The sequence below is a fragment of the Bremia lactucae genome, linkage group LG10 (genome assembly GCF_004359215.1).
Source record: "Bremia lactucae strain SF5 linkage group LG10, whole genome shotgun sequence".
Classification (NCBI taxonomy): Eukaryota; Oomycota; class Peronosporomycetes; order Peronosporales; family Peronosporaceae; genus Bremia; species Bremia lactucae.
The window spans coordinates 5323233-5345352 of NC_090619.1; the positions used below are offsets into that span (position 1 = coordinate 5323233).

The 22120-nt window shown below is 45.3% G+C and overlaps 12 protein-coding genes across 12 annotated transcripts; 7 read left to right on the forward strand and 5 right to left on the reverse strand.

Moving 5' to 3' along the window:
* The first annotated feature begins 516 nt into the window (after nucleotides 1-516).
* CCR75_003948 (uncharacterized protein) lies at nucleotides 517-2878 on the forward strand. The gene is made up of 5 exons (XM_067962039.1): nucleotides 517-644; nucleotides 735-907; nucleotides 973-1656; nucleotides 1695-2677; nucleotides 2736-2878. The coding sequence occupies exons 1-4, from the start codon at nucleotides 529-531 to the stop codon at nucleotides 1724-1726; spliced, it is 1005 nt and encodes a 334-aa protein (XP_067819025.1). The 5' UTR covers nucleotides 517-528; the 3' UTR covers nucleotides 1727-2677; nucleotides 2736-2878.
* Nucleotides 2071-4751, reverse strand: CCR75_003949 (uncharacterized protein; the record flags this gene model as incomplete). Its single annotated transcript, XM_067962040.1, has 4 exons — nucleotides 3605-4751; nucleotides 3304-3540; nucleotides 2730-2887; nucleotides 2071-2670 (listed from the first exon to the last, which is right to left on the reverse strand). Exons 1-4 carry the CDS (start codon nucleotides 4155-4157, stop codon nucleotides 2071-2073), a joined length of 1548 nt encoding a protein of 515 aa, XP_067819024.1. The 5' UTR covers nucleotides 4158-4751.
* Nucleotides 4271-4720, forward strand: CCR75_003950 (uncharacterized protein; the record flags this gene model as incomplete). Its single annotated transcript, XM_067962041.1, has 2 exons — nucleotides 4271-4586; nucleotides 4674-4720. The coding sequence occupies 2 exons, from the start codon at nucleotides 4271-4273 to the stop codon at nucleotides 4718-4720; spliced, it is 363 nt and encodes a 120-aa protein (XP_067818750.1).
* Nucleotides 4752-5372: 621 nt separating the features above from the next.
* Nucleotides 5373-6932, forward strand: CCR75_003951 (uncharacterized protein; the record flags this gene model as incomplete). The annotated part of the gene is made up of 1 exon (XM_067962042.1): nucleotides 5373-6932. One exon carries the CDS (start codon nucleotides 5373-5375, stop codon nucleotides 6930-6932), a length of 1560 nt encoding a protein of 519 aa, XP_067818751.1.
* Nucleotides 6933-7595: 663 nt separating this feature from the next.
* Nucleotides 7596-7862, forward strand: CCR75_003952 (uncharacterized protein; the record flags this gene model as incomplete). The annotated part of the gene is made up of 1 exon (XM_067962043.1): nucleotides 7596-7862. One exon carries the CDS (start codon nucleotides 7596-7598, stop codon nucleotides 7860-7862), a length of 267 nt encoding a protein of 88 aa, XP_067818752.1.
* Nucleotides 7863-8231: 369 nt separating this feature from the next.
* Nucleotides 8232-9381, forward strand: CCR75_003953 (uncharacterized protein; the record flags this gene model as incomplete). Its single annotated transcript, XM_067962044.1, has 3 exons — nucleotides 8232-8772; nucleotides 8830-8998; nucleotides 9063-9381. The coding sequence occupies 3 exons, from the start codon at nucleotides 8232-8234 to the stop codon at nucleotides 9298-9300; spliced, it is 948 nt and encodes a 315-aa protein (XP_067818753.1). The 3' UTR covers nucleotides 9301-9381.
* Nucleotides 9382-9796: 415 nt separating this feature from the next.
* CCR75_003954 (uncharacterized protein) lies at nucleotides 9797-11005 on the forward strand (the record flags this gene model as incomplete). The annotated part of the gene is made up of 4 exons (XM_067962045.1): nucleotides 9797-10492; nucleotides 10556-10640; nucleotides 10798-10935; nucleotides 10980-11005. The coding sequence occupies 4 exons, from the start codon at nucleotides 9797-9799 to the stop codon at nucleotides 11003-11005; spliced, it is 945 nt and encodes a 314-aa protein (XP_067818746.1).
* Nucleotides 11006-11465: 460 nt separating this feature from the next.
* CCR75_003955 (uncharacterized protein) lies at nucleotides 11466-11805 on the reverse strand (the record flags this gene model as incomplete). Its single annotated transcript, XM_067962046.1, is given in 2 exon segments — nucleotides 11466-11519; nucleotides 11539-11805. The coding sequence occupies 2 exon segments, from the start codon at nucleotides 11803-11805 to the stop codon at nucleotides 11466-11468; spliced, it is 321 nt and encodes a 106-aa protein (XP_067818747.1).
* An 85-nt stretch (nucleotides 11806-11890) lies between these two features.
* CCR75_003956 (uncharacterized protein) lies at nucleotides 11891-12430 on the reverse strand (the record flags this gene model as incomplete). Its single annotated transcript, XM_067962047.1, has 1 exon — nucleotides 11891-12430. The coding sequence occupies one exon, from the start codon at nucleotides 12428-12430 to the stop codon at nucleotides 11891-11893; it is 540 nt and encodes a 179-aa protein (XP_067818748.1).
* Nucleotides 12431-13224: 794 nt separating this feature from the next.
* On the reverse strand, nucleotides 13225-15195 carry CCR75_003957 (uncharacterized protein; the record flags this gene model as incomplete). Its single annotated transcript, XM_067962048.1, has 1 exon — nucleotides 13225-15195. The coding sequence occupies one exon, from the start codon at nucleotides 15193-15195 to the stop codon at nucleotides 13225-13227; it is 1971 nt and encodes a 656-aa protein (XP_067818749.1).
* A 240-nt stretch (nucleotides 15196-15435) lies between these two features.
* On the reverse strand, nucleotides 15436-16866 carry CCR75_003958 (uncharacterized protein; the record flags this gene model as incomplete). Its single annotated transcript, XM_067962049.1, has 1 exon — nucleotides 15436-16866. One exon carries the CDS (start codon nucleotides 16864-16866, stop codon nucleotides 15436-15438), a length of 1431 nt encoding a protein of 476 aa, XP_067818744.1.
* Nucleotides 16867-17533: 667 nt separating this feature from the next.
* Nucleotides 17534-18163, forward strand: CCR75_003959 (uncharacterized protein; the record flags this gene model as incomplete). The annotated part of the gene is made up of 1 exon (XM_067962050.1): nucleotides 17534-18163. One exon carries the CDS (start codon nucleotides 17534-17536, stop codon nucleotides 18161-18163), a length of 630 nt encoding a protein of 209 aa, XP_067818745.1.
* Nucleotides 18164-22120: the final 3957 nt, after the last annotated feature.

Sequence of the window (22120 nt, forward strand, 5' to 3'; positions counted from 1 at the left end):
AGTCAAAAAGACGGACATCGCAATGAAGGGGTCATTGTAAAATTTAGCCTCGTCCAACTTTGCCGTATTCGTCGAATTTGTTCTAATGGGATGGAATGAAGAACTTAATTTATTAATAGTGAAAGGAGTAGGAACCGTTTTGGTCTCGCCTCCTTCTATGATCGTTCCACTTTGTCATAGTTACACTGACCATCCAGTCAACCATTTTTCCACATTACCATTTTCTAGCTAGAGAATTGCTTGATATGTATTCTAAGTGAGAAACGTGACCAATATGTTTTTCATTCTTTCAGTATCAGGGTGCAATAAATTGACTGTTTAACGTTTACATCAAACATTGCTGACATAATAATCGCGTACGCGTCTTGATGGCTGGGGTTTGCATACGTATACGCCATATCTGTTAGGTTACACAGACTCGATAATTTGGCTCATTGTAGCTAAATCTTTGGATATAAATTGATTTTGTCCAATCCTCGCCACCAAAAGACCTGTTGCTGTGGTAAAGAATACAAATTCGCCCTCGACATGATGGACAGCACGTGGAAAGCGACGCTCTATAACGCGCTTGCATTTGTGGATAAGCTCAAGAATCGCGACGGTGTGAACACACAACAAGTTGATGAGGCCCTCCCTCGCCTTGCGTAAGGACTATGCTTGATAATTGCATTTTTCTACGTTGCAACACATGACATCGTGTCTGATTGTTCCCATGATGCTAACGATACTTACAGCGAAGCTTTTGGCTTGAGCATGCATGATCCCGAGCTAAAGCGGCAATTGGCCATTAATAGTGATACGTCGTTTGATGACATCGTTGCGGCGGGACTCAAGGCGCTGAATTTAGACACGGGTACGCCGTCTGAGGTTCCATCAATCGCAGCTGAAGATCCCGTCGTAAAAAAACGTACGTACTTTATTTTGGCAACTGAACCAAGAATGCATGTTTAAAATTTATTTCTATGGTGACAGACCCCGAGTTGTGGCAAAAGTGGGTCGCGAAGCTGGAAAGCAAGGGTTTTTTCAAGGACGCTTTGCCAGGGTCAAGTGAATATACCACACGCACGAACAAGGCGTTGAGTAAATTTAAAGAGAAATTTGGCGATGTGACGCCGGAATTGTCAAAAGAAGAAAAGGAGGTCAAGGCAGAAGAGGTCAAGGCCCAAGGCAATGCTGCATTAAGTAGCCAGGACTACGATGGTGCTGCTACCTTGTACCGTGAGGCTCTGCAATTGTCACCGAATGGTCCATTTTCACACATTTATCACTCCAACTTGGCAGCTGCACACATGTATATGGGCAAATATACTGAAGTGATTGATCACTGTGAACAATCGATTGCACTCAAGCCGTCCTACATGAAAGCGTACACTCGTTTAGGTAGTGCACAGCTGCAGCTTCAAGACTTTGACGGAGCTATTGACACGTATCGACGTGGCCTTGAAATCGATAGTACGAATGATGCTTGTCGATCCGGACTTGCCGAGGCAGAGAACAAGCGTCAACAGTTGCAAACAACTTCCACACCTTCGGTTTCGAGTAATCATGCGACGGGTGGGATGCCCGATTTATCAAACCTTGCGAGTATGCTTGGTGGAGGCGACGGGGGCCTTGCAGGTCTTATGAATAATCCGCAAATGATGCAAATGGCGCAGAGTATGATGCAAAACCCGCAAATGATGCAAATGGCGCAGAATATGATGCAAAATCCCGACATGCTGAATAATTTCATGGGAGGATTGGGTGGAGGTGGGGGGACTCCAAGCACTGAGGCGAATGGAGGAAACGGGACGCCCGATTTGAGTCGCGTTATGAATAGCCCGGAGGTCCTTGCTGCGCGTTCCGACGTGGACTTAGCGGACTTTTTTCGGGATGTGGATACCGAAGGTCCGTCAGCAGCCATGCGTCACATGTCGAATCCTAAAGTCTCGGATCTTATGCAACGCGTCATGGCTCGAATTCAAGCTTAAGACGACGCGAGAGCTGGGATGGAGTGGAAGGAATGACTCGAAAGCAAGCCAAGTATAAAAACAAATGATGAGATACAGCCCTCGGTAGTGGTTTTATTAATCAATTCTTTACAAACGATTCCGCGTTTTCGAGAAATGCCAAGTACTCGCGCTGTTCTTTCAAATCGGCATACTGCGTGATAAATTGCGCCAAGTCGTCGTCGATATGACGATCGGCCAAGTAGCTGTAGAACTTGTCTTGAACATCGAGTTCTAGATCAATGAAATCCGGACCATAGTATTGCGATTCGTTTTTGTCATTCTTTTCAAAATCGTGAAAAAAACGTAAGCGTTCGATCGTGAGATTGCTTGTTGCGACGCAATCGAATTGCAAACCCTTGTTATTACGCAGAATGTCTGCAGTAAAACGGATACCAGGAAGTTCATCCTCTTCGTCGTCGCTTTCGGCTTCATCGTCCACTTCTTCATCTTGTTCATTCGACTCTTCTTCATCATCGCTGTAGTCCTCGTCCTCGTCGAGTTCCACCGTGTCTTGGGCGTTAAAGTGGATCTTGATTGAGTCGGACCCTACAGTGCCTTGTAATACGACATTCATGCATTCAGGGGATTCCTTAAGCTTAAAGACCTTTTCAAATCTCAAGCGAAGCTGCTCAAGCTCCTCTTCTTCAAACGAGTTGCCCTTCTCTTCGCGAATCTCCCGCTGGAAGTTGAGCAATTGTAAGCATATCGTACGTCCATCGCTTTAATTCAATCGCGTACCTCAAGCAAGCTGGCAAGCGAAGACTTCTGTCGGGTCTCCAGTGTACGCAGTGCCGTGGACGGCGTGCGACGCAGAGCGATACGCGAGGTTACACGGGCTACTCGGGAAAATAGCATGAGCTCTCGGGAAGTTTTAAATGTCGTGACAGCCACACACACTTAATAATTAACTGATTAGCTGAATTGAGCCTTTATTTTGACCAATACGATGCTGAAACGTACGGACCATTTAAAAAACCTTCTTCGCGTGTGGCAGTGACGATAGAAGTGTGTTCTCGAGCTCCTTAGGGAAACCCCAGATAGCTTCATGAGTCGTAGACTATTCTGTATACGCGCGAGTGAAAGCTTCTCGGTAAATTCTGTAGACACGAGTTTGCCGATTATTATGGGGAATAATACGTTTCTATTTCTTTTTGCGAAAAGGCTGAAGAGGCTATTGCGAGAGCCCTATGCATACGCTCTCTAGATCGTAGGAGATACATTTATTCAAGAAATATCATAGGAGCTGGGACAGAAATAATGAAAAGGCGAATCTGAGCCACCAACTTGCATTGTTTTATTCGTTAGGTTTTACGTTGTACTTCGTAAAGGTAGATACTGTCAAAGTCTCGTGTCACGTTGGCTTCCATTTCAATCTCGTCGTTTATATACGTGCGCTTATCAATCGACTGTGCAGTCAATCCCCAGCGGCTTAAAATTGGAGCAATCGATTGATCTATACTGCGCAATTGATAAGCGAAATAGAATTTACAATTCGTGGCGGAGCTGCAGCGAAAAATTAGAGCGACGGTCGCGAGCACTTTTTCAAAAGCTAAAGAAAAGTATTCGATAAATCCAAGTTTGCGTTAAATCTAAAGAGCGTTGAGACTACAAACCTTTTGATTCGTAGAAACAATCAGCAGCAAGAACGACGTGGACACCTTGGAAAACAGTCATCATATCCTCGGAAAGGTGCATGTCTCCCCACACCAAAGGGAGGTATGTCGCACAAGCTTCAAGTCCGTTTAGCGCGATATTGGCGGCTACATTGCGCGGGACATCGCCCGCGCTTGCACGATCGGTCATGTAAACTTTTAATGCTCCACATAATCCAGCGAGAAGTGAAGGAAGGCCTGTACCACAACCAAGCTCCAGTACAACGTTGTCACGACATAGCCACTTTGAATTGTATGCCACAAATCTAGAAAGCAGCAACGCCGATGTCCATAGAAAGAGACCGTAATATTTGTCATTGTTGTCACTAGCCTCACTTATGTCACCAATGAGCTCGACAAGACGCACTTCGACTATTAATGGCTTGTTCACGCGCTGCCGCTTCAGCTTCGGAGCTATTCCCGCTACAGACTTTTGTTGAGACTCTTTCTCAGCGGTCGTAGATCCACAGACGAAGCGAAGTGTGCGGTGAGCTGCTGCGCGTGGATTCTTCATACATGCGCTATAGTTTCGTACATACTTTGTAATGGCTAAAATGTCACCTAATTTAAGGGTTCTCGCAGATAGCTCTCGACAATTTGAATCTCGTTCTAAATTTAAGACCTTAAATGGACTATTCGCTTGAAAATGAATCGGACACGCACGATCAAACGTTTCATTCGACACTTATGCTGACAGAGGATGGCAGCTCGCTAACGGAGCAGATAATTCCGGACTACTTTACAAGTGACGGATTAAGAACAAGAACGCTCGACAGCTGCAATGACGAGCCAGTCTTAGCTGGAAGCGGTGGAGAGGAGCAGAAATGCATGTCTAAGGGAAAACCACAGGAGGTAGAGGATGTAGACGTGTTGTCGAATGCACCTGTTAACCACTCGCTCGCACCAATCGCGCAATCTGGGCTGACAAGAAACATATTGGAAGGTATTTCTGCTTGTACGTGGGAAATGGCGATGTCGGTGCTTTTGGTTATCTTAGCAATTGTATATTTTATGTGGTTTAATATTTAAGACAATACGTACATGTATACACATTTCATAAAATTACAGAAAAAGTAGATAAGAAAAATGATCTGAAATATTGACTCGCGCAGTGTTTTACTTAAGAATTGGCGGCTCGCGACATTCGACAACCGATCAGATGAGTAGCCTGTATAATTATAGGAACAATTCTTGCGCCTGCCGATGCAGAGCTGACTATGAAATAATGCGAGTTGTTATCATATTGCTACAATATAACATCATTTGGGAGCAATGTTTACGTATAAGCAGTTATAGTGTCATGTCGGATTACAGTCGGGTCTTAATTTTAAGAAATATTTGTATTGCCAAATAAGTGAATTGCCATACATCAGTCAAGTTAACAACACCGACACGATAGCCGCTCAACTTGAGCAAGGTGGCCGTCTCTGCCTCCTTTTTTATAGATTGTGAAGTAACATGCTTGAAGCTTTTGTCGATTATCATTGTCGACACCAATTTTTCTACAAGTAACCATCGTGATTTTCATATGGAAATTCTTTTCGGACATCTGGCTCCACCGATCGCAATTATTATACACCACTCCAGTATACGACCGTAAACAGCTACTGTATTATATCATGCGCTCGAAGATCCACCATTCTAGCTTCTGCCCTCTCAAGACCAAGACTCCCCCCTGCATAAGCACATCGTTCCCATGAGCGGACTCAGCCGTGCTTTCCACTTCATTATGGACCCCTTTCAAAAGGAGGAAAGACCCGAAAAGGCCGCGACAGCTCCCTTCGATCAGCCCTTCCTTGAGCCTTCGCGGTGGTTTCTCACTGAGGAAGAGATGAGCACCTCTCGCGATGGCTACAAGCGTGAGGGCATTCATCTCTACACTAGAGGAAACCGCGTGAAGCTCTACGTGGCCTCTGCCCCGTATTTCAACGACGTGGCCGACAACATGATGGAAGTCCGTCGCGGCGACGTCGTGTACCTTACAGGGTGGGGTACTTGTAACGTGCCTTTCAAGCCGCACGAGCCTGACACGAAGCTCTGCGACTTGGCCAAGAGCGCTGTTATGCGTGGCGCGGACTGGCGTATGCTCGTGTGGTCAAACATCACGGAACGTGATCAAAACCACGAAGTGCGCGACCTCGTTAACGCGCTACCGCCTCCAGAACGAAGTGGCCCCGCTCGCTTTGTATACGATGACCGTCTGCCCCATGCCACGTCGTCGCATCATCAAAAATCCGTGATTATACGCAAAGGCCGTGATCTCGTGGCGTACGTTGGCGGTGTCGACCTGACCAATGATCGCTGGGACACGATTGAACACGATCAGGCCGAGGTGCGGGAACGCACGGGGATTAAAGCTCTTTGGAATGGCTGGGTCGATGCCCACGCCCGTTTGGAAGGCCCTGCGGCCAAGGACGTGGCTCAAAACTTCTTTGATCGGTGGAACATGGACAAGAAGCCATCCGAAGACCTCATGGATGACCTCTTGGACTTTGAAAACCCCGAGTTCTCTTCACTTCCCCCGATTCATCATGCCGATGTCTCGCTGAACATTCCTACCGACGGGACCCACGCTGTGCAACTATGCCGTACGTTCAGTCCCGATTACGACCACTATACATTTGCTCCTCAGGGAGAGCAATCGATTTTTCACGCTCGTATTAAAGCCATTCGCAATGCCCAGAATTATATTTTTATCCAGGATCAATACTTTATCCTCGTGCCAGAGCTCCTGGAGGCTATAATGGACATGATGCCCAGTATTGAGCGGCTTATTGTAATTGTGCAACGTACGGTCGAGGCGGGGTACACGGGGTACGCCAAGTACCTTTATGACATGGTCTTTCCGATCCAAAAAGCGTACCCGGATAAGTTTAAATTGTATTCGACGAAAGAGTCGAAACAGCTGTATATCCATAGTAAACTCGTGATTGTCGACGACGTGTATGTGTCGTTGGGCTCGGCCAATTGGAACCGTCGCAGCATGACCAGCGACTCGGAGATTGGCATTAATATTGTGGACACCGAATTGGTGCAGTCTCCGGACAATATTACGGTCAATAAGCTTGCGCGAAACTTTCGGATCCAAAAGTTTGCCGAGGCGACGAAGCTTCGATTTGACGAGCTGGATGCGATGACATTCCTCGAAGCGTGTGACGCGTTAGAGGCTGCTGCCCATGACGATGGCACTAGTCTCATTGAAACGTATAGTGTGGTGGACCAGCCACTCTTTGACTACGTGCCGGATTCTCTGCGTCAAATTGTTGACCCGGACGTTGAAAGAGATTAAAACTAGTTGTGTTGGACAATGTTCGTCCTGTCGCGAAAGTTGTAAAGAATGTCTTGAAAGGATTCTGTTATGACTTTGTATGAAAGAGGAGTAGCCATTCTGCTGCGACAAAACCCATAAGTAAATTTAATCTTTTCTGTTTTAATTACGGGAAAATAATGTCGCGCGGATGTTTCACGAAGCTTGCACCACCATAGGGACTAGAACGACGATGGACAAAAACAAGACGCAGTTGCAAGCGAATTAGTCTACTTATTTTGTAATTAGAGAAATGAGGTTGCGATGTGGCTTACATACAATGGTGTGTCCACACATGTCCGACATGGAAAATGTGCACGCATTTTTAGGAAGAGTCGACTGACTGAGCGCGCCTTCCCGTCACATCAACCTATACGCGACTCGATCCCGTCCTGCTGCAGCTAATAATATCATCTAGATCCTGTAACTTTCATTAACGAAATAATGGAAGGCCAGGTGGTGGAACTTACAGAGGCCGAGCAGGCGCAACACCAGCTGCAGATGGAGCAACAGCTCAAGGCTTTCTGGGCCAAGCAGCTATTGGAGATGGAGCAGCTCGAAGTTGGTAGCGAACAAGGTCTTTTTCGATTTTTCACGAAGAACGAATTATTGGTATAAGGGGCATGAATAAACTGACCTCCATGCATGTGTGTGGCAGATTTTAAGAACCATAACGACTTGCCACTCGCCCGCATCAAGCGTATTATGAAGTCGGACGAAGATGTCCGTATGATCAGTGCGGAGGCGCCCGTGCTCTTTGCGAAGGCTTGCGAAATGTTTATTCTCGAGCTAACGCTGCGCTCGTGGGGCTACTCGGAAAAGAACAAGCGGCGGACGCTTCAGAAAGAAGATATCCAGACGGCCATTAGGAACACGGATATCTTTGATTTCCTTGTAGACGTTATCAACTAAGCAGATCTGCTACTGCCAACCCTGCCCTACATGATTCTGGAGGGACTCGATCAAAAAGATATATCGTAAAAAAATAATCCTGCTTTGCTTGTTGAATAGACATTTCTCTGTATTGCATTAAGATGTCATCGCTGTCTTGACAAGCCACAGCGTTGGTAAAAAGTAGATTGATGCAGCTTTATTTTGATGAAGGACTTGTCGTCGTACTTAATGTATTCGCCACGTCGTCCCGCAACTTGAAGTTGCGAGAAGCTCCGTCAACTTCGCTGTCAGATTGCCACTTGACATTCTGACGAGTACCCCCTCCAGTACCCACAAGTAACCTTTGACCTTTTCAAGAACATCACTCTTGCCATATTAAGCACGGCAATGATTCGTTTATCTCAAAAGTCATGCTTCACCCGCACATTGTCGACCCTATCGTCTGTGAATCCGGTCGGCATTATTGGACTAGGACAAATGGGTGGGCGCATGGCCGACAACCTCCGCAAACATGGCTACAACCTCGTGGTATGCGATCCTGTAGCGGCCAATGTACAGAAGCACGTGGATCAGGGTGCAATTGCCGCTGTCACTGCCCGAGAGGTCGCTGAACAATGCGACACTATCATTACAATGCTGCCGTCCACTGCCACGGTCGAGAAGGTCTATTTAGGCAAGGACGGTATGCACGAGGTGCTACGTAGCGAGCACTTGCTACTAGACTCGAGTACCATTGACCCGATTTTTACCAAGCAGCTGAGCAAAGAGCTACACGACCGTGGAGCTACATTCGTGGATGCCCCAGTGTCTGGCGGCGTAGCGGGTGCTCAGAATGGCACATTAACATTCATGGTCGGTGGTGAGCCAGAGGAGTTCGAACGCGTGAAGCCACTACTTAAAGCAATGGGCAAGAATTTAGTATACTGCGGTGGAAGCTGTAAGTAGTGTATACAAATTGATATCTGTTAAAATGATGTGCTGACAGAAAGACTAGCTACTGGCCAAATTGCAAAATTATGCAACAATCTGGCATTGGCCATTCAGATGGCGTCCGTGGCCGAGGCGATGAATCTTGGCACGACTTTAGGCATTGATCCCAAGATTCTCAAAAATATCATGGATACATCTACGTCTTCATGCTGGTCTTCTCTTGTGTACGTGACTATATAAAACGTGGGGCGAGACTAAATGTTTTGACAAAAGTACTGATGATTATAGCAACCATCCATACCCTGGCTTAATGGAGAATGTGCCGTCATCACATAATTACGAAGGCGGTTTTGTGGTCGGGCTACATCGGAAGGATTTAGGACTAGCCATAGACTGCGCCAAGCAGGCTGAAGTGTCCATTCCTTTGACTTGTCAGGTTCATCAGCTTTATAATATGATGGTTGCCGGTGGTCATGGCAAGAAAGACTTTAGCTACATGCTTCAGTACCTCAAAAATGGAAAGTAATGTAAAATGAATTTGAAAACATGTACAAGGTGTCTACTGCCTATAGCAGCATCGCGCTCACTTTACTTTACTATGTCGCCGTCAATCTTTGCAACTCTTGAAGAGTTGGAGTACGTAATACATCTAATCGCCTTCCACCACCGGCGAGTTGGTTTCATCCAGATCCCAAACAGCTTTACGTTCCACGTTTCTTTCCACCGGCATTTATATATCCTTATGCAATTGGAGCTTCATATGAGACTATACGCACTCGCACAGGTTCAGGTGTGCAAACTCAGCTTGAGAGTCTCAGCGACATTGCAAGGTCAAATCGTGTTTGGATCATAAGTGGAGCGAGAACTGGAGTCATAGGCCCGTTTGAATCATTGCATGAAGTTGCTCTTTGGCCAGAGAGGAGCTGAAGCTCAAGATGAATTCCAAAAAAGTTGGACAAGTTTTCACAGCAGAACATAAGTCATGCTAGAGAATCAAGTGAAGAGGAAGTTTTAGTCAAGACATGGATTTTATGAAGTCCACCAGTTGTTGTATGGATGATCTTCCAAAGGTGTATACTGGAATAGCAGACTCGACGAGACACGCTGGCATCATGGGTGTTTTACATGATAACACACTCGTAGATGTAAGGCCATTTGAAGAGGAGACTGGAAATGAGGATGATGACCGCAATGCAAGATTCAATTTAGAGCTACGAGAGACGCTTGAGTATCTGAGTGGATTCATAGATTGTACCTATACACCAACGTTATGCCATGGCGTTCGCATTCGGATACCAACAGAGGCTCTGATAGCACGCGCACATGACATCATTGAAGTTTCTACAGCGGATGAATCTGAGTTTGCTTACACAGGTGAATGTCATATCGCTGAAACTTTGGAGTATCTTAACAGTAGCCAACCTTGGATCTTCCACTTCTGTGGCATTGTAAGTGCAATTCGTTCTGCTAACGTGGTAGAGATGATCTTGATGTGGCTCACAATGAAAGGTCATGAACGCCCAAGTTTGCATGTATTCGAAGGTAGACGTGTAATCTCAATGGCAATCACACCTGGATGTCTAATGAGACCTGTGTCTTCACTTGAATGTCCGCCTCAAAGATGGGATGAGCTTGACTGGGTAGACTCACTGACATTCTCAACTCCTGCGATGATGGAACTATATGATTATGAAAGGCCCTCAACAGAGCAACCGCTAGTTTGAGTTTTGCAAGTCTTTCTCTCATCTTGTGACTTATATCTGCTGTGATGATCCTCCTAGACCCTTGCTCGCATCAGCCATGTCAACACAGGCCATTTGCAAACCAAGAATCGAGATGATGTCGACAACAACAAGCAGGCACAAGGTACAACCTGTGTTGCAGACAGAATTGATGAACTTGATAGCGTCTGAAGTCGAAGATGTGTCTTGCCTGTCTGTGCCTGGATTTCCTCTGCTAACTGTTTACATGAATTTGAAGGGCAATTAGGAGGATTCCATTGTGGTTAACACTTCCATTGTAGAGATGGAAGTTTTCAACCATAACGGCTACGTGCAACATCCATTGCCTCCACGTCGCCCACGCGTGCAAACTGGGGGTAAGCTTGGAGACAAGGATCGTTGGTTCAGACCTGCGGACTCAGCTGTAGTCATGGCAGAGGGTGAGAGCAGAAATAAGACTAGTTATGTTCTTGCTTACATGCAGAACTGCAGATTGAGAGTAGGAGATAAACTTGCGACTCAACATGGACAGAAATTCACAATTTCCCAGATCCTTGATGACGACGAGATGCCGACCTGCTACGATGAACAGACTGGAGAATCTGCGTGCTTGCGCATGCTCGTTTATAGTGAATCTGATGATTGAACGAGAGACATTGGAAAGTGTCAGTGTCGTCTAGCGGTTAGGACGCGAGCGTTTCAGCGATATGACATTCACCTGTGTAAGCAAACTCAGATTCATCCGCTGTAGAAACTTTAATGATGTCATGTGCGCGTGCTATCAGAGCCTCTGTTGGTATCCGAATGCCATGGCATAACGATCGAATGCGACCCGCTTCAAGTGACGTTGGTGTATAAGTACAATCTATGAATCCACTCAGATACTCAAGCGTCTTTCGTAGCTCTAAATTGAATCTTGCATTGCGGTCATCATCCTCATTTCCAGTCTCCTCTTCAAATGGCCTTACATCTACGAGTGTGTAATCATGTAAAACACCCATGATGCCAGCGTGTCTCGTCGAGTCTGCTATTCCAGCATACACCTTTGGAAGATCATCCATACAACAACTGGTGGACATCATAAAATCCATGTCTTGACTCAGCACTTTTTCTCCACTTGATTTTCTTGCATGACTTATGTTCTGCTGTGAAAACTTATCCAACTTTCTGGAATTCATCTTGAGCTTTAGCTCCTCTCTGGCCTCGGGTGAAGATACAACTGCAAAGTGAAGTTCATCACCATCAAAGTCCAGATTCATGCCTTCACACAATTCGGGACTGACACCAATGGTGAGACCATCCCAAGCCATGAACCTCACTGCAACAATAGAATGCACTGAAATGACTGGAGCTCTAAGAATCACGCCTAAGTTACCATCTTGCATCGGTCTGAATCTATACATTTCGCTTTTTCCGAAGACCATCAGGCGTCGACTCACGCATTGGTACCTTCATGCTTCTCATCCAGCGTCTGGGCACAAACACAATCGTTGGATCTTCTGTCCATACACAAGTTGTATTGCCTCTGGCACCTATTATTGGACGGAAAGATGTGAACTTCTTACGCAATAGACCTCGCTTACGCATAAGAGTAGAACGAACTCTAACTACAAATGTAACACTGTCTATATCTCCAGCAAATAGATCAGCATTGGCAGACGCTCGTTCGTCCTTCACAAATTCATCTTCAGTCACCATGTAACGTGGAAGTCCAAGCAGTCCTGCGTTCTCGCTTTGTATATGACCTTTACATCTGACATGTCCTTCCACATCACAATTGTTGCTATTCATTGCGTCCTTCTGCACATACTGGATTGTACGTAGCTTCTGGACGTCTAGTTTCTTTAATCCCAGCTTCTGCAATCTAGGTGCAGCCGTTACCAGTCTTCCAGGTGCAACTACACGCTCAATTGTGAATGGCATTGGATCGCTCATGTTACGTTGTTAGCTTTCTAAGTTTTTAAACTACTTGTACGGTGATGGCAACAGCGAACGACTGCGAGAACAAAAAGGTCTGAGACATTCTGGTGCTTCCACATTCACATAGGAGATGGAGCATTGGAGTTTCTTCAGCTTACGATTCATCTTGTACTTGAATCCGTCAAGTATTAGGGAATCAAGGATAACAAAGCTATCTGCCACAGCCCTGGTTACTCTTTCTCCAGATACAAGAGGGCACTGATCATAAAGCTGCAGAGATGTAATGAGCATTTAAATCGGATCTAATGCCTCTTCCAGCGTTGTTATACAACGCTGGAAGAGGCATTTAAGTTGAGCTAATTTTTTGCTTTTCAGTCGAGTTCATTTTAGCCCTAGATTATCTATTATTCCTCTTATGGAATAATATTTACATAAAGGGTGCATGGATTGCTTGAGGCGTAAAATTTGGTAAGATACGGAAATGCTGATGTATCGCGACAGAATTCGCTACAAGCCAAATGTCTTTCAACGTATCCGAGACATCATCCGTATTGACCGGACAATTCAATGAAATAATCCGATGATATTTAGCTGCTCTCCACAGATGATCATCTAAGCAATGACACCGCTAAGAATTTTGAATTTTTTCAAATTTCTTGATTTGAGACTTAATTGCCCTGCAGGCACTCAATACCTATTGCAATGCCTACTATCGATGCTTGCAGTTGTTTGCGTCTTTTAAAGGTACGAGAACGCGTGACTTCAAGTATATCAATTTACATATTATATTTTTTCGTATGTACGTATTATTATATTTTGTCGTCCCGCTTTCGCTTCGAATGCCGCTGACGAGATGACGCATCGACTATAGTGGGCGTCAAGGGAGCTTTTGCAGCTTTCCACTTGGCATGGCCTGCTCGTAAAAAATCAGTGTGAGTGGTAGTGCGCTCAAAGTGGTAAATGAGACTCTTCATCCGCTTGTCAAGTTTGGTCAGGATTGGTAGCACTTGGGCAATTGGCGCGTCAATTTTTCGACAAAGCAGTTCAAGCACATTTTCATACGCTGAATGCAAAGCTGTGCGATGATCATTGGTATATACGGGATAAAAGAAAGCATCCATGATCTTTTCTGTATCATTGACGCTATCTCTGTTGCCATCTCGAGATCGTAATCGCGTCATACGCTGCTCAATTTCTACATCAGTCTCCGCGAGGACTCCGTCGACGTGTTTAGCTGGATACGCGTAAAGAGGATTCGTCATCAATTTCTTAGTGTGCATTTGTCTCACTGCTTTTTCGTTCTCTTGAATGCGTTTCAGCTGCTTCATATGCTCTTGAAACTCTTCAGGTATGGCAGACTTGGTAGGATCAATAAAAATCTGTTTGGCAAATGAAGCAAACGAGTCGAGATCACGCCGAAGAAGACGCTGAGCCTCGTGCACTGCAGCAACGGGTGGTGCATTGTATTGGACCCCTTCCGTATTAATTTCTTCATTATCGTCCTTGGTATGATGCCGATCATAGATCCACTCATGCCAATTGGCACACATTTTAATCGCGACAACCAAGTGAGCTACAAGACCCACTTCAGATTCGAGAATTCCATCGACAATGGCTCGATCGTTTGGCGTGTGTGTAAGCTTCAATCGAGGGTACCCATCGACTTCCGATTGCAGCAGCAGCGGCAATTCCGTCATGGGCCCTTTGACATTCATCATGCCAGTAATCCATAAGAAATTACGATACACTCCTTTAGGAAAGCCCATCGTAGCGCAAATGCGGTGAGCTGCAAGCGGAACGTTTAAAGGAGGTAGACGCAAGCCCATGTGATACTGAAGATGGTGAGCCGAGTACGCAATTTGAACGCTACTTGCTCGGTGACGGCGCATGAAGGACTGAAAGAAACTGACAATAAATTTCACCGATTCTCGCACGTCAGGGGCGTTAGCACAACACGTGGCCAGCGAATTATGATACGGAATGACACCCGTGGCAACCCATTCCGCAAAATCACTTGGCAACAGTCCTAAATTTAAAACTCGCGATGCAAGCATTAAAATTCCGACTAAATCGACGATTGAAAACATATTGAGCTCATCAAATCGTCGACGTGGAGGATCTCTAACTCGGCTTTTTCGTCGAGGTTTGTCGACGTTTTCCTCTTCTTCTTCCACCGTCTTGTCTTCCTTGCTTTCTGCCTCGTCACCTCGTTTTTTCTCCCATTCTGCATCCCATTGTTCTAACAAGTCGAATGTTGTGGCTGGATCCATGCTTACTTCTTCTTTCTTTGTATAGTACATGAAAAACTCATTGTAACAACGCAAGAGCGGTTTCGTGCCTTTTACGCCCCACGTTTGTAAGAATTTAAACCACAGCTCTTTCACAACTCTCGGATACTCGTCTTTGGGAAAGGTACTGCTTCCTACTCGCTCAATTAATGCGTGCGCCATGGAATTTAAGACCATTTGTGTGGCAATGACGCAGTCTAATAGCTCTGGCAGCTTTGGTACCTCCTTTTCAAGCTTTTCTTTCTTAATTTGGGTTCTTTGTTCGGTCGGAACCGTACTATTGTCTTGACTCTTCTTCTTCGTGCGCACGACACGGCGCTTCAGCGTCTTCAGCACTGTTGCGATGTCCATACCCGTGTCCTCAATGGTGTGCGTTTCATTCCGCGCCTGCAAGAAGTTTTGCGTCCCACAGAGCTCACACACCATCTCCCCAAAGTAATTTTCGCTAAAAAACGTGTCGCCAACGGCGCCGCAATTTTGGCATTCCAACATGATGCAGTTGCGTAGTGAAAAGTATTGTGATTCGCTTGGTTCCTAGCTCGGACCATTTCGTGTTTTATGAAAGACTGGTCAAAGACTTTTTAGTGCTGTAGAATATGTTAAAAAAGATTGAAAGAAAGAATTAAAGCACAAAAGTTTTTAATTGTCATTAATATGTGATACAACGAGTTGGTTGTTAAGAGATTGTCAGAGAAATGTGGTTTATCAATGCCCAGACTACGTATACCCTTCTTACATTGAGTTCATTTCCACGTGAAAGAATAATAAAGCTGTGATAAACCCAAGGCCGCTCATGACACCGCCCAAAAAGACTGGCAGTTTGTAACCCAAAGAAGTTTGCACGAGGCCCGAGCCAACCGCAAAGTTTAGTAATTGACCAAAGCAGTTGGCCGAGTTGATTGCGCCAACGTACATGCCAATTTCTTTGCCATCTCCGAAAACATGGACAACCACTGGCACCATGAGAGCAAACCACGTGGCCTGGGTGATACTAGTGATTACGACGATAATTACGTTAAATGTTACATTGCTCGTCCAAGCCATGATCATTAAGAACATTTGTGGAATGGTTGAGAGCGTCAAAATCCATTTCACGCCGACTTTTGTCACTAGAAACGGAAGCGTCCACGAGTAGACGTAACCAAGAATATTAAATAGCAAATCGGTGCGCCCCCCGGCAATACCTACGCCATCATTATAAGCATCCTGCTCCGGGGTACATGGGTTACAAGTATCCGCACTTTCGGCGGTACCCTTGTAAACCTCCAAGCCAAAAAATTGGCCCTTATTGCCATTATACGCTGTAAACCCGTACTGCACGAAAAAGAGGCAGATACTGTATACCGCCAATGAACGAGGGAGTGTGCGAACACCAGTATACACAGACGCAAAGGCACGTCCGATGCGCACCCACGTTGAGTCGGCGTCGATCGTACTCGGGTCCAGTGGCGTCTCGTGCGCAAAAAATGAAGCGATGCCAATACAGATGAACATGGTGAACGAGAGCATCCACATAAATTCGTGGAGACTCTTGTGCGCGGCTCCAAAGAATTCAATGTACCCCGCGACAAGGATCGAGCCGAGCGTGGACCATGCTTGGCCAAGCGCTGCCCCCATGGTCTGACGATCCCCTGCAAAGTCCGCAACGAGAAGCATGGCAGGCGTTTGGACAACGTTGACGGTAATGTCCATCCACAGGTAAAAGAAGATGGTCAGAATTGACGTGTACGTGCGGCTCATGGGCTCGCCGGCAATGCCAGTACCGTGGTCACCTAGCGCTTCGCCCATCTCGCGCGTGTAACTCATAGCAATCCAGCACACAATACTTAAAAGACCAGCGACAATGAGGTACGGACGACGTCGACCGATCGTAGAAGTGCTTCGGTCGCTAAGTACACCGATACTGGGACCGAGGAGTACACCGACTACAGGGCCAATAAATTGCGTGATTTGAACAGCATATTTTGGCAGCATCGTCGACAGGTACGGCCCAAGCGCTGCCCATTGTGCCGACCACGCCATGTTGAGAGCCATACGCGGCATGGACACTGCAAGGAGGAGCCATATGGAGGGATGCGCGAGCGGAGCGGCGTCGATGCTGCCAATCTTAGATTTAGCATTAGGCGAGTTTTGAATGTCATAGCCTTTCTCGACGTCGGTCATATTAAACGCTTAATTGGACTCAATTATTTGCGAGTACTCCGAGTCCACTTGGCAGAGCAAGTTGGAATATGAGAGGTCGCCTACGAGATCAATAAAGGCAGCCTATTACACTTGCAAGCTGTATCGACCATCAATTCTAGACAAGACAAACAGCCGGAGCGGCGCTCCAAGGACTTGCTAATGTCGTTGCCTTGACAGATAGATCGGATGCTGGGCATGTTTCGTGAAATCGTTGATCGTTTCGCCCATAACAGAACATGGGTTGTAAAAGAAAAAGCTGCAACGTAGGTTACTGGATTAATGTGCTTCTATTTAATATGAAGCCCAAAGATTAGACATGTACATTGTAATTTTAAGAGCTTTTTATTTAGCACAATGAAAACTGTCGAATGGACGACTTTTAATTACAGCTGGTGCTTTGTCGCAGGCATAGAGGAGCTCGCAAAAAGAAGCTTCATTTTAGCATCAGTTTCAAAGCGCAAGTTCCGTAACAGTTTTAAACTCAAATCAAGGACGGTACATGTTGCGTGCGTGATTTATAAACGGCACCCGCAAAATGAAGTGAAAAAAAAAAGACGGACGACATTGCTGTCAGACGGAAGAAAATAGATCGCATTTGCACATTTTTTAGAGATATGACTTTTGTAATTTTTCAAAAAGGTTACCGATGGCTACAGCTGATCGAAACCATTCACTTAAAGACACGAATTCCGACCATAATTTGTGTTCCACCATGCCAACTAATATGAGTAAGTTCCAGCTCGTGCAGACCGCCAAGTTCTCGGTGTTGCACCCGATTAAGGGCGCAAAGCCCATGAAGCCCATTGTAGGCGCAAAGAAGGCCGTGGCGCCGGCTAAGAAAGAAGCTCCTAAGAAGGCGATTCCTACAAAGGTCGAAGAGGATAACGACGATGACGACGATTTATTCGGGGATGACGACGATGAGGATGACGAGGCTGCCAAGGCATTGGCAGCTAAGCGTGCGGAGGCTGCAAAGAGTGCAAAGAAGGAAAAGAAGAAGCCTATTGAGCGCTCGCAAGTGGTGATTGAGGTGAAACCGTGGGAGGCCGAGACTGATCTGGAGGAATTGGCTAAGAAGATTAAAGCCCTTGTGGTAGAAGGTCTCACGTGGGGGGAAGGTCACAAATTGGTTCCAGTAGCTTTTGGGATCAAGAAGCTGCTCGTGCAGTGCGTCATTGTGGACGAACTTGTTCTACTTGACGACATTACGGAGTCTATTGAAGCCATTGAAGATTACGTGCAGTCGGTCGATATTGCGTCCATGAACAAACTTTAAGCTTGCTTTGGTAGTCGTATAAAATAAAGCGCGACTGACCTGCCTTAATCAATGTAGCAAAATAATCTTATTTGTGACGGAATTACCGAAAGGTTAACTACTAGTTGGCAGAAAAAAATAAAAGATCTCAAGCAAGAAATTTTATGACCGATATATTATTACAAGAATCATATCATTCACTAAACAGACAAATGAGAAAACCAAGTTAAGATAGAATCTTTAAATAACGGAAATATATAAAAATACACCAAAACAATAAATAAATGTAAAATACATACCAAATAATCAAAAATGAAACAACAGTAGTAAAATAATTGATAAATAAAAATATATAACCACACATGTATAATATACCTACGAGTACACAAAAGCTTGGGATCATGAAGAAATATGCTACACTTGATCTTAGTCATGAGGCAGAGAAGGTATTATGAAGAGATATGGATTGAAGGCGTTGATATTCATAGAAATTTGTCATAAGCATACGACGGACTTTTAGCATGCTTCAATCAAGTCACGTGATCATTAAACTTTTGAGTGGATTAAGACTCTGTAACACTGTTCCATTTACTTTTCTGCTGTTCAGACGATATTTGACACGTATCCTGTTCTAATTATTGTATGATCTCTAATGCTGCAATATGTATAATTCTGGCATGTTTCAAAACTTAGATGTCCCACCTCCGCTACCTCTTGCTGGCCACACATCAACGATTGTGTTTTGCTGCAAATTTATACCAGCGATGGATAGCGACGACGAGCAATAGAAAGATAGCAGTTCTATTTTAATGACTGCTCGAAATTGCAACCGTCAGCTTCGTGTTGTGTCAAGCGATGAACGGCGCTACAAGGCAGTGTGCACGCAACATGCCTGTCTCTTCGCTGTGCAGTTTTTTTTTTCGCATACATTCAGCCCTCCGAATTTTTTTGCAATGCACATGCGTCAAGTATACGGATCGTCCAAGGCGTCGTGCAGAGCCTGATCAGGCTTTTCGCATGCGAGCACGACTCCTAGCGACTCGACAGGGTAAACGAACCCTAGGGGACTTTGTCCAGGAGTTGTGAACTCTCATTGCATCTGTGCATCAAGACCCGGTGCAAGAAGCAATTGTCGTAATAATCTCTATGGGGGGTCTCAATGAGGGCGTTGCCCGGACGGAATTATTCCGATCTCATCCTGCTAGATATGAGACTGCGAAACAAATTGCTTTAAAACCTTCAATTTGAGATATGGCCGTTTCCTCTGGCAGGAAAGTGACACCCATGATGATTCAATTGAAGTTAAGGAGCGAAGGGATTAACGCCACCTATAAAAATTGCGTTTAAGCTCTCAAGAGTTGAAGCTTGAGCTATTCGGAAGCGACATTGATCAATACAACCTCATTTCATCCTCCATGGATGAGCTGAAGATTCGAGGTCACGAATCCGAGCTTGATGTCGTAGAGAACAAATTTAAGTGGCTTTTTGTGTCATTTTTTCGGGAAGAGCTTCAAGCATATAAGCCATACAGTGAGTGTGGGATATCCGTGAATGGAACCTTTACGAACACGTCAGTCGGTGGAGTTCTTCTTGTAGCGTGCTTTCGAAATGGAAACAACGAGATCCAAATAATCGGAGTTGGGATGGTATCGGTGGAGAACGAAGATAACTGGACCTGATTTTTGAATTTCCTACTCTTCGACCTGCAGCCAGCTCTGGCCCAGCATTTGTTATACCGGATAGGGACAAGGGACATATATAAGCTATGCAGACAGCGTCACCAAACGTCCCACACTTTTATGCTTCCGCCATTTGATGAAGAATTTTAACAAGATGTACAAGTTCAAGGTTTAAAATTTTTGGCATGGATATTGGCTCGTTTACGGACAACAGTGGAGAACGAGAAGGTGGTAGCAAATATTGCAAGTGTGAACAGCAGTGCGTCGGCGTGCTTACAGGAGGTTGGTCGTGAAAAATGGTCAACGTCTTACTCTACATGCCCAAGATACAATACTATGACGTCAAATAACGTTGAATCCGCGAACAGAGTGTTGAAGGGAATTCGGAGTCTTCCAGTCATCGACTGTTTGATGGAAATCAAACGCTACGTGGCATGCAAGTGGTCTATGAACGTCAAGAAAGAGAGAGGGTGGGGAGTCCGCGAAGAAGGACACGCAACTCGCCATTCTTTGCGACAGGTGTGGACTGTTTATGTCCGTGCGCCATGACGCATGGTCCATATAAACAATGAACGGTCTAGAATCGAAAGGATAGACCAAAAGCGTAGCCAGTGCTTATTTCATTGCAACGTGTGCCTTGTCATGCACTGGGTATTTGCACTTAGCTAGTTTCAGCTGACGCGAACAACGTCTTTGCGGCGCCTGTGCTATCCTGTAGTAATGCACAGCCGATTCCAAAAATCCAAAATAGCCGGCGTCCAGACCACGAGAATCGATCTATCTTGGTCTGCAATCACCAAGATCACCGATTGCATCAAGCTTTGCTTGATATTTCAAAGAAATACAGACAATAGGTGTTCCGTGTCCACTTCACATTCTAACCAACATGAATACTGTCATTTCGGTAGAGTTGCGCGGGTACTTATGCAAATACGCAGCTAAGCCCAAGAAGTTTCGAAGGTTCTTTACACCGACTAGCGCCGGCCAGTCGGTGATCGCCTTGATCTTTCCAGGATCAGGGCGTAAACCGTGTTTACCACGTTGCACCCAGCAAGTGATATCTCGCTTGCATTGATTTACACTCTTGAAATTTGCATACGATTTTTGCTTAAGTATTAGTGTATGAACCATTCCGACGTTAGTACGATGTACTCCAACGTCCGGCTTTTGCGTTCATGGCCTGACAACGAAAGAAGACATCATCAAAACAACATGGTGTGATTTTTTCGCGCCGATCTCAACAAATTGGTTACACGTCTGTTATATTTTGCTGGGGCATTATTCAGCCACTGTGGTATAATAGCCACTCCCAAAGCATACCGCTAGGGCGCGCTAATTGCTGTGAATTTAATACTCTGTTCACGCATGAGGATCTGATAGAATCCGTCCATCAGATTCATGAAAACGAAAAGATGGAAAGATGGTACTCTTTGACATATCATCAATGATAATGTCCTTTATCGGTATTGGCGTTTGAGTCGGTACTGAAGTTATTGAATGCATGCACCCCTCCTGTTGCTATGTAGGGAGGTTAAAGTTCTCACATGGCCTAGCTGCTCAGCGATTGGTACAGAACTTTTCGATCACTAATACTTCTAATACTTATTAACGAGGCAGTGGCCAATGCATCATGAGCAGTATTTTGAACCTGGTATCAGGTCGATCTCATGTCGAGTGCATTTATCCTTGAACAACTCGCAGGGTACCGAATCAGGGATTACATCCCTGAAGTCAATCAAATTCTTAGATAAAGGATTCGCTTCTAGCGACTACCAAATTGAGCCATATTAATTTCATCTGAAGCTGCTCGTCGAGGACATTCTCGTCCATCCATGTGCTGCTGAGAACCCGTCATTCTCAGGAAATATCATTGCCAACCGAATATTGGCCACGTGCTCGTCATCTGATAAGTACGCAGACCTGCTTGACGTTACCACTGCGCAGATCACGCAGGAAGCGTTTCAGCTGTAGAGTTGGTAACTGAGTAATCTTCGAAGTTAACTTCCGCTGGTGTCAGATCGATTTAAGGCGTCTGAGTTTTTTCCTTGGGTCTTATTGCCAAAAATTATTGAGGACTTATCCCCCTAGTTCCTGGGGACCTTATTCTCAAGTTTATCGGGACTTATTTGCTTATTTATTTTGGAGTGGTCTTTCCAACTGCCTCGAGCTGTATAGCGAGATCCTCTACGATCGACTCTGCAGTCGTTATAGAATTTCGCACTGTCTATTTTAGATAGACGCTCCAAACTCCCTTGGATGTTGATGTCGAGGCAAGCATCCTTGTTTCTATCCACCCGAC

Excerpts from the sequence above, each read along its gene's own strand:
- CCR75_003948 (XM_067962039.1), top strand. The coding sequence starts at position 529 with ATGATGGACAGCACGTGGAAAGCGACGCTCTATAACGCGCTTGCATTT. Across the intron at positions 908-972 it reads AGATCCCGTCGTAAAAAAAC|ACCCCGAGTTGTGGCAAAAG; the intron begins GTACGTACTTTA and ends CTATGGTGACAG. Across the intron at positions 1,657-1,694 it reads AATGATGCAAATGGCGCAGA|AATATGATGCAAAATCCCGA; the intron begins GTATGATGCAAA and ends CAAATGGCGCAG.